The sequence below is a fragment of the Echinops telfairi genome, unplaced genomic scaffold, assembly GCF_000313985.2.
Source record: "Echinops telfairi isolate 266 unplaced genomic scaffold, ASM31398v2 ScPeMD7_7417;HRSCAF=8455, whole genome shotgun sequence".
Classification (NCBI taxonomy): domain Eukaryota; kingdom Metazoa; phylum Chordata; class Mammalia; order Afrosoricida; family Tenrecidae; genus Echinops; species Echinops telfairi.
The window spans coordinates 6,082,164-6,091,370 of record NW_022111317.1 but is presented as its reverse complement, the minus strand read 5'-3'; the positions used below and the strand labels follow the sequence as shown (position 1 = coordinate 6,091,370).

Below are 9,207 nucleotides of genomic sequence, written 5' to 3'. Positions count from 1 at the left end.
CAGGGGTGCAGGTGGGGGGCCTGAGCCTGGCCCCAGGTGCAGCCTCATCTGGGTAGCAAAGAGGGGGCCACCACTGCTGGCTTCAAGTAGTCCCACAGGACAGAGGTGCATTGGCATGGCAGGCCATCCTCAGGATCATGCAGGACACTACCAGCTGGGCCCGGGAGACCAACACCATTGGGGAGCCGTGTCTAATGACCCATCCATTAGTGGGGGGTCATCTCCCAGCTCTAAGAGTAGCACACCCACCTTGCTCAGACCCCAAAGGAGACTCTGATCTGGGCACGGAGCAGTCGCTGCAGGGGCTCTCAGGACAAGAAGGGGCCCAGCCACCGGCTCTCTGAGGCCCTCCCTGCCCACCCCCGCAGCCCCGTGGCACTCACGGTCGTTGCAGACAGGGCCGCCATAGGAAGTCATGGTGCAGTCACAGGTGAAGCCATCCCATTGCTGCAGGCAGACGCCCTGATTGGCGCAGGACTCCTCGGTACAGGTGGTGCTGGGGCCTGAAGGAGACGGGACAAGGGCACCCCCCACTCAGCCAAGCCCCCGCCCTCCCGGGGAGGCGTGGAGACGGCAAGGGACTTTGGTAAGAAGCAAGGGGTGGGGGGAGACCACAGAAAAGGCAGGTATCGCTCCACCCAGCTGTCACCCGAGCTTCCATGGGCCATGAGAAGGGCGGCCACATTGCTGTCCCTCCTGCTGCAGCCCACAGGGTCACCCTGAGCTGGCCCAGGCCCCACTCACTCACCATCACAGCCCCGCTCCACCTGCCCAATGCGGTGCAGGGCGTCGGCCAGGAGGTCGGGGAGGCGCCCGTTGAGGTCCACGGAGGCCAGGCAGCCCTGAAAGCCATCCCGGGAGGCCACCAACTTGGGCAGGTTGCTGAACATGTTCTTGCTCAGACCGCCAATGTACAACTCGCCTGCAAGGGGCATGCAGTCAAGATCCAGGCCTCCCAGCAAACAGCATCCTCCACCCGGCCCCCTCAGGATCGCAGGCTCAGGCTCCATCCCAGAGACCCACCTTCCTCTCTGCCATCTGTGTGCCCCACTCCCAGGGAAGCCCAGCTGGGGGCTGGGAGCTGGGGCCTGGGGTGGGCGAGGGGGGAGCAGCTGGAGGTACCTGCTGCTTCTGCGCCTGCTCCCACCCACACACTGTATTCCAGTTCCGGCCGGCAATCAGGGCTTTTCACAGATTGAAGGGCACCCATCCCCTCCCAACTCCCCTCTCTCCACCACCCCCCACCCCCCATCCCCAGCTCCAGAACTCCCCCAGGTCTCCCACCAAACGAAAAAACCAAACCCACTGCCATGGAGTCGATGCCCACTCACAGCGACCCTCTAGGACAGGGTAGAACTGCCCCAGTGAGTTTCCCAGATGGTCACTCTTTCCAGAGTAAAAGGTACCGCTTTTCTCTCAAGGAGGCAATAGTGGTTTCAAACTGCTGACCGCATAACCACTGCTCCACCAGAGCTCCTAGGTCTCCCCCAGCCTCCCTTCCTCACCACCCCCCCCAACCAGTGCCTATTTTCTCCTGGGGGTTCTAAGCCCAGCTCCCAGTCACTAAGGCTTGGCGTGGGGACTATGGGAAGATGTATTCCAGGGACACATGTCCTACGCTGCTGACTGGCTGCACAGAGGCCAAATCCCGTGCATTACAAGCTCAGAAAGCCCAAGACCCTAGTCAATCCCACCTGGCCACGGACCCCCTAGGAGCGCTACCATTGGGATTACCTGTGCCACAGCGCTCCCTTCTGGAAATAAGGAACATTCGCCCTCAAGAAAGCCCACCACCACAGGTGTAGTCCACCCCACTCACAGCGACCCTACAGGGCAGAGTAGACCTACCCCCTGTAGGTTTCCAAAATTGTTGCCCTTTACAGCAGGAAGCCTCATCTCTCACCAGATGAGAAGCTCGCTGTTTCCAACGGCTGACCTTGCTACTATTAGCAGCCCAACTTGTAAGCACTACACAACTGACCCTGAATGTGGTTTCTGAGACTAGAAATGTTTGCAGGGACAGAGACTTGGCTTTCCCCTACAGAGTGGCTGATGAGTTTGAACCTCTAACCTTTCAGGGAGCAGTCTAGTGCCCGCCCCACAGATGGGCTTAGGCTCTCGCTCAGTTCCGACTGTCTGCTGTCCGCTCCTTTTGTGACCTCAAAGAGCCACCTGCCCTCGCTAAAAGGCACGGTTGGCGTCGCTGGTCTCCAGGGACCCTGGCAGCTCAGACGGGCCGAGTCGCGTGGGCTTTGGGACAGCAGCAGACCTCAGCCTCACTTCCAATCCATGGCTGGGTCTCTAAACTGGTCCTCCTCACCCTCAATCTCTCCATCCACCATTCTGAGGTCAGAAGTGTGACTTCCAGTGACTGCTGAGGGGGTCTCTAATGTGACCTAAGCCCACCAAAGAAGGGGGAGGCCTGGGCCCAGATGGTCCCCAGAGGCAGCCCAGTCAATGCCCAAGACAGCCGGTGGGGGGCAGCATCGAGGGGTCTAGCTACTGCAAGCCCCCCTCCCTCATCAACTGACTGTGCCCCCAATGCCAGCTCCCCCCACCCCCCAGCTGGGGGTAGCAGCTGCCGGAGGCCACGCCCAGTTCTCTCCTCTACCTCCCAGTCCCTGCTCCCTGCTTGGTGGACCAGCCGGGCTGCCCACTGGCTCCCCTTGGGATGGAGCAAGCAGAGCAAGCCGGGCTGGGGCAGGAGCAGCTAGGTGGGGAGTCCCGAGCTGCAGCAGGGCCGGCTCCGGGCGCCACGCCCACCTTTGAGATCCAGGTTGCGTGCGCCGTTGGAGTGCTGCGTGACCGTGCGCGAGTCGATCTTGAGCGTGTGCACGTTGCCTGGGTCCCGAGACACCACGACATTGTGCCACTGGTTGTCGTTCACTGGCTTGTCCGAGTTCCCCTTCATCAGGGACGGGCCGTTCCCCAGGTCAAACACGTAGTGGATGTACCTGCCCCGCAGGAGGGGAGGGGACACTGCGTCACGGGGGAGAGCTGATTGGACGGGGTACGGGCGGGGCGGGGCAGCAGGAGTAGAAGGCACCCAGGTGCAGCCGGAGGTGAACAGGGGCTCACACCAGCAGCAGGGGAGCTCCAGCGGGAGGTCCCTTCCTGGGGAGGGTGGGGACAGAGAGGAGCAGGGCCTGCGACAGGGACCCAGGAGAGGTTTGGGGGTCAGTGGGGCCTCTGGAAGCGGGGGCAGAGCGGCTCTGGGTGGGGTCGCTAAAGAAGCAGCTGCAGGGACTGGGTCTGAGCCAGCCCTCTCCTGGCCAGCAGGGGAAGGGGACCACTCCCAGGAGGGCGAGGCCAGGCCAGCTGCTCACCCCTTGACCAGCTCGATGACGATGAAGTCGTTGCCATTGCCGGAGTTGAAGAGGAGCAGGCCGTCGGGGGCGGTGGTCTTGAACTGGAAGAAGAGGTGCATCGAGGCGTAGGCTTGCAGCGTGGCCAGCGCGAGGTAGCTGCTGCGGCTCTTGAAGGTGACCGGGTCGGCCACGATGGCGCGCAAGCCAAAGCGCGCGTTGAGCTCGCAGTAGGTGATGTCGCCGTCCTTGCACTGGTCCATGTAGGGCTGCCCGTTGAAGAGCAAGCCGCTCAGGTGCCCGATGAAATTGGAGGGCACCACAGAGATGAAGCGCCGCTCCGTCATGATGCCCGTCTCGATGTTGTGGAATTCCAGCCGCGTGTGCGCGCCCGCCATCTGGCCTGCAGGCAGGGAGGACCAGGAAGCATGAGAGCCGCCCGGTAGGCATGGGAGGGGTGGCCGTGGCCGCTGAAACACGGAGCTCCCAGCGGGCGGGAAGAGTGGAGGGAACTCTCGGAGTCTTGGCACGCTTTTGTGGAAATGCTCCAGGGTAGAGGGAGGAGGGGACACAGGGAAATGGCCCCTGGGATCCAGGCCCCCCTAAGATACACCCTCAGGGAGGAACGGACAGGGGCACCTTGCCCAGATGGTCCCCTCAGAGTGGCCACGCCCTCCGTGGTTACTAAGAACATGGCTGACCTCGTCAGCCCTGGGTCACCTACCCTCCACGGTGACGTTGTCCACGGACAGCTGCAGGCTCTTGCCACGCCGCACCACCCTCGCCGTATGCCACTCATTGTCATTCAGCTTGTGCCCCGCAAACAGCGTCTCCGGGCCCTTACCTGCGGCACCAAGGAGGGAGTGAACTCGGACTGATTCCGGCTCACGCTGGCCTCCATGGTCCAGCCCCAGAGACCGCAGAGTGCCTGGCCACGCAGGGGTGCACCTGCCCACGGTACACACCTGCACACACACACAGCCCACTCAGCATTGCCGAAGCAGGTGGCCTCAGGGCTGCCACTCCCCTAGGATCCCATGTGAGCTGCCCCTCTGCCGCTACTCTGCCAGCAGCAGGGTCCCACAACCAGGGCCACACAAAGGCTGGACTCAAGGCCAGGTTGCACCGCCTCCACACAGGTGTGCACATGACTGCCTCGCTCGTTCTTAGGAACGACGGCAGTTTAGTCAAAGCCGCGAGGGCCACTTCCCAAAGCATACTCCTCTCTCAAACTTGGCTGAAGGTCTGAGCACCCCATCCCCATCCCCGCTCCTCCCCGGGGTTCACTGAAGCTGCGGGCAGGGGCATTGCAGAGCTGTCGGGCGAGGCAAGTGGGAAACGCACCCGGCTGCTCCATCAAGAGGTTGGAGGTTTGAGTTCACCCAAAGGCGCCTTGGAAGAGAGGCCTGGCAACCCGATTCCCCAAATCAGCCGCACACCAGATGGGGCACCGCACCGGTCCACCAAGACACCCCGGGGGCACTCTGGGTTGGGACTTGCCATGAGGGCATCTGGTGGTGGTGGCTGACAAGTAGGGTCCCCACATGTGCCCAGGGTACACACACACACACACACACACCAGGAACACAGACTTGGCTGCCCACCAAGCCTAGAGGGCTGGCGCGCTCAGCACCGGCACACAGAAACGTCCAGAGCATCGACCCCTGCCACGCTCGGCCGCTCAGGAATGTCCATGCTCCCGCTCCCGCTGAGAGAACCCCTGTTTGTCAGAAACGCGCCCCCACTTCACGCGCACGCTTGGGACTCCGAGCACGCGCGGCTCCCCGCCCTCGTCTTCTTCCCGCGTGGCTTGCTCGCCGCCATGTGGCCACCGCCGGAGCTGCAGCGGAGTCGCCCCAGGGGTTTCCCCTAGCCCACCGCCTCCCTCCCCATCATGCCGCAGGGGATCTGCCTCGCCTTCCCAGCGCCCAGGGGGCTTCCTGACCATCACCCTCTGCTCCCTTCGTCCATTCTGCCTTCCGCACCATAGCCCCCACCCATTGTCCAAACCCCATAGGAACCAGAAACGAAGCACCTCCTCCCCCACCACTCCCCCCTCTAACCCCAATGTCCAGCGTCCTAGTCCCCTTGGGTCTCTGCAGAAGAGAGGAGCCACTTACTGGGTGCGCAGCCGACGCGCAGGCAGTCTGGGGGGGCCATGGGGTGGGCAGAGGAGGGGGGGAGACAAAAAGGCAAAACAAGTTTTTTTTTTTTTACATCCTTCACAGGGAGCCAGTGTCTGCGGGCGGGGCTTTCCCCCCGGGGCCACTTTCCGGGGACCACGCGTGCACAGGTGCCGTCTCCCCCTCCTCAGTTGGACCCCTGTCCCTTGGCCCCCAAAAGGGCTTTGACCCTCCCCGGAGGTGGGAGCAGGGCAGCTGGGTGATGGGAGAGGGTTTGTGCCCCCCTTCTTAGAGGGGCCCAGGCCTCTTGTCTGAGGGAGATGGGCACCTTGGGGACCCCAGCCGTACAGGGGGTCAGTGGGGAGGGCTGAGGGCCTGGCCAACCCCCTTCTCCCAAGTTTCTAGGAGGGAGATGGGTAGGGGGAGGCCTGGGTCCCTACCTCCCCTACTCTGAGACGACTCCCTGCCCAGAGCCCGGGTTGTGACAACTCTGGGCTCTGAGCTCAACAGAGGGGTCAGTCCCAGGGTCCCCTTCCCAAGGCCATTGGCCCCCAGAGTCCGAAGGAGCTGGCACCACCCCTCCAGGAACTGTCCTCCTCCTCCCGCCTGGAGAAGGCCAGGCTGCCACTGAGGTCAGGCATGATCCTTCACCCTCACCATAGGAGTCCTCGGGGTCCAAAGGCAGTCAGGCATCCTGAGCAGAGCCCCTGGCATTTCAGTCCTCTCGCTACAGGACCAAGGGCCCCACGGGGCCAAGCAGCAGCCTCAGTCTTGTCCCCTCGCTCAGCACACTGCCACATGCGGGGGATGGGGGGATCTGCCAGGCCTTACAGAGGGCACAGAGTGTTGGGGGGCCTACAAATCTCTGGATTAGCCCTTCCAATGCCTACACCTTCGCATCGGACCCCGACCTTGCCTCAGCCCGAGGGGGGACAAGGGCTACTGGAGAGGCAGAGGTTGTGAGTCTAGGGGGCCCCTAATCCCAGTCCTCACGCTAGCTAGCTCACTGTGTGACCCCCAACCACAGCCTCCCTCTGGGAACTCTTTCACAGCACGGTGGGGAGTGGTCACTCGTAGCCAGATCCTGCCGACCTCAGGCCCCTGGCAGCCTGTTCACCTCATGGTCCCGGGAACATAGGCTGTTGGCACTGGGCATCCCCCCAACCCTGGAAGGTTCCTGGAGTGGAGGTGCACGGAGGGCCCCTGGGGCTTGGGGGGGCCACGGACCCCTGGGCAGTACAGCTGAGGCCCACACGCGTTGTCAACCGCAGCAGAAGAGTGGGCGGAGCAGCCGGGACCCTCAGCCACAGCCTGGCACAGTAGGGGAGGGTAAACACAAGGGGTGGTCCGAGTGGCTGGGGGAGCCGGAGAAGATCAGAGAGACAGGACAGGAGTGGACAAGAGAAGCCACAAGGTCAGGGGGAGGGGAGAGGGAGGGGGTGCCAGGCCCTGGAGTCAGGTCCCGGGGGCTCTGTGGGGCCAGCAGAGTTTTCACCAATGAAGGGTCCAAAAAAAGAAAAAAGGTGAGGGGATACCCCCAGCGGGGGGGAGGGGGAGGGAGTGTAGGGTCAACTGTCTGGAGAAGCAGGTCAGTGCCAGTCCTACGCGGTTCCTACGCGGTGCAGTGAGCCCAGGAGCCTCCGAGGTGAACAAGAGAACAGCCCGGAGCTGGACGTGGGTGGGAGACTCTGGCCCCCACCTCAGGGAGCACACACACCCGCCCAAGGCACAGGCGGGAAGCACCGAGCCCCAGGAAGATGGACAGAGCCCCTAGTGCCCGGCCAGACACACAGCCAGTCCAGGAAACACACTGGAAATGCGGGGCCCCTGCCACCCTTGCTGAGGATCAGAGACCAGCCACCCTAGCAGGTACAGCACAGGGTTGTGGTGGGCTCGGGACCACCGGACAGAACTTACAGCCTCAGGCTGAAGCAACCTCCCCCCAGGGCCCTGGGAATTGGAAAAAAAAACAACCAAAACTCAATGCCACCAAGTGGATTCCGATTCTATAGGAAAGAGTAGAACTGCCCGTCGGTTTGAGCCTGCACAAATTTACCAGAGCAGACAGCCTCATCTTCCTCCCATGGCCGGGCTACTGGGTTTGAACTGCTGACCTTGAGCTGCCCAACATGTCACTTATACACCACCAGGGCTCCGACTTGGAAACAGGATGCTTGTTTATCCTGACTTTAACGGGGTCCACCTTGCTGTGTGTGCCTCCCGAGGGTCGAACTAAAGCCTCCAAGGGGGAATTTCAGTAGGGTGGGCTGACCATCTCAGAGGTGGGTGCTCCTGATGTTGAAGGAGGTCTCCTGGGGTGGGTGCTGGCCAGCGAGTCGGAGCAGAATGACGGGGTGGCCAGCAGAAGTTCTAAGAGCAACTTAATTTGCCGGGTCTCTTTACAGGGATGCCCCCTCCTTCAGACCCACGGCCCCTGGCAGGAGTCAAGGGGTCTGCACCACATGGAAACAGGGACAGCGGAGGGCTCCGACCAGGAGACTGCTTCTTAGCTGCACCGGATACATTGCAAAGCCACCCCTCAAAGAGGGAGACCTAGGCCAGGTGTCCAGGCTAGAGGGGATGGGGTGGGGGTTGGGAGTAGCTGAGGGGCTCTGCAGTATGGCCCAATGGGAATCAGCCCAGGGCTCTGAAGACGGCCTGGGTCCCAAGCCCAGCCCCCATCCCAGCTCTCTGCACACTTGCCTTTGAATCCGACAAATGTCTTCACACCCATGATGTCCTGAAAGGCATCCCTGGAACCCACATGGAAAGTGGCCTAGGGAGCTCTGGTCCCCAGTATTGAGGAAAGAAACAGAAGCTCGGAGCAGGGAGTAGGGAACAGGGAAGTCATTTACCCAGCAGGCAAGACACTGGGATTAGAACCCGGGTCTTGTGGCTTCAAGCGCTTCTTCCCATCACCTCCTGAAGCTGGGAGGGGGCGAGGTGGGGACCACCTGTGTGTCTCCGGGTGATTACGTGGTGGCCACACAGCTCTGGGTAGATACATCACATCAGTGGGGACAGGTGGATGGCTTCTCATGGGCTACATTCTCATGGGCACCTTTGCAACTCCCTGTGGCAGGTGCACAGCCAGGGCTGGGGGGCAAGCAGTGGGAGGACAGTCCTGCAGTCTGCCCGGTGCATTACCTTGACCTCCAAGTACTCAAGTGGCACAGGCAGGAAGCATGCCCCAGGGAAAGTCAGTGGCCAGTCCAAGGCCCATAGTCCCACCAGTTAAGGTCCCCTGGCCCCTACTCTCACCCTTGTCTACTCTGGACAACTCGGAGCTTCTTCCAGGGACTCAGGACCACCCAAAAAGAGAGGAGCACCTATCCCCTGGAATCTGCCCTGCATGCTGTCCTGGTGAGGGGCCAGCGAGTGGGTTCTGACCCACGGCGACCCAATGCGGCGACCCAATGCACAAACACCTGGTCCTGTGCCCTCCTCACAGCTATCCAGCTGCAACCCCTGGATCAGCCCATCTGGATGAAGGTTGGTCTTTTGTGGAGACCCTGCGCTTTACCAAGCATGGTGTACTTCTCCAGGGCCAGGGCCTCCTGAGAACATGCCCCGCACACAGGAGGCTGGAGTGGCAGCGAGCCAGGTACGCAGCCCCCACAGAGGACACCCTCCACTCTGGATGACACACACCTCGGGCTGGGCACAGGGCCGCTGGTGAGTCCTGGGCTGGTCCCTCCTCCTGGAACAGCTCCACGGGTGACGGGGGAAGGTGGGGATGCTGGGGGGCGGCTGAGCGTGTCTCCCAGCCTGCTCCCCCC

At 62.2% G+C, this 9,207-nt stretch overlaps 1 protein-coding gene across 1 annotated transcript in view; it reads right to left on the bottom strand.

Annotated features, from left to right (window-relative positions):
• NRXN2 (neurexin 2) overlaps positions 1-9,207 on the bottom strand; it is a 99,519-nt gene that overhangs the window by 25,966 nt on the left and 64,346 nt on the right. The window contains exons 11-16 of the mRNA XM_045297180.1: positions 5,426-5,452; positions 4,030-4,149; positions 3,327-3,708; positions 2,764-2,954; positions 749-922; positions 384-503 (exon numbers count right to left, since the gene is read on the bottom strand). Coding sequence (XP_045153115.1) covers positions 384-503; positions 749-922; positions 2,764-2,954; positions 3,327-3,708; positions 4,030-4,149; positions 5,426-5,452 — 1,014 coding nt within the window. The remainder of the gene's footprint in view (positions 1-383; positions 504-748; positions 923-2,763; positions 2,955-3,326; positions 3,709-4,029; positions 4,150-5,425; positions 5,453-9,207) is intronic.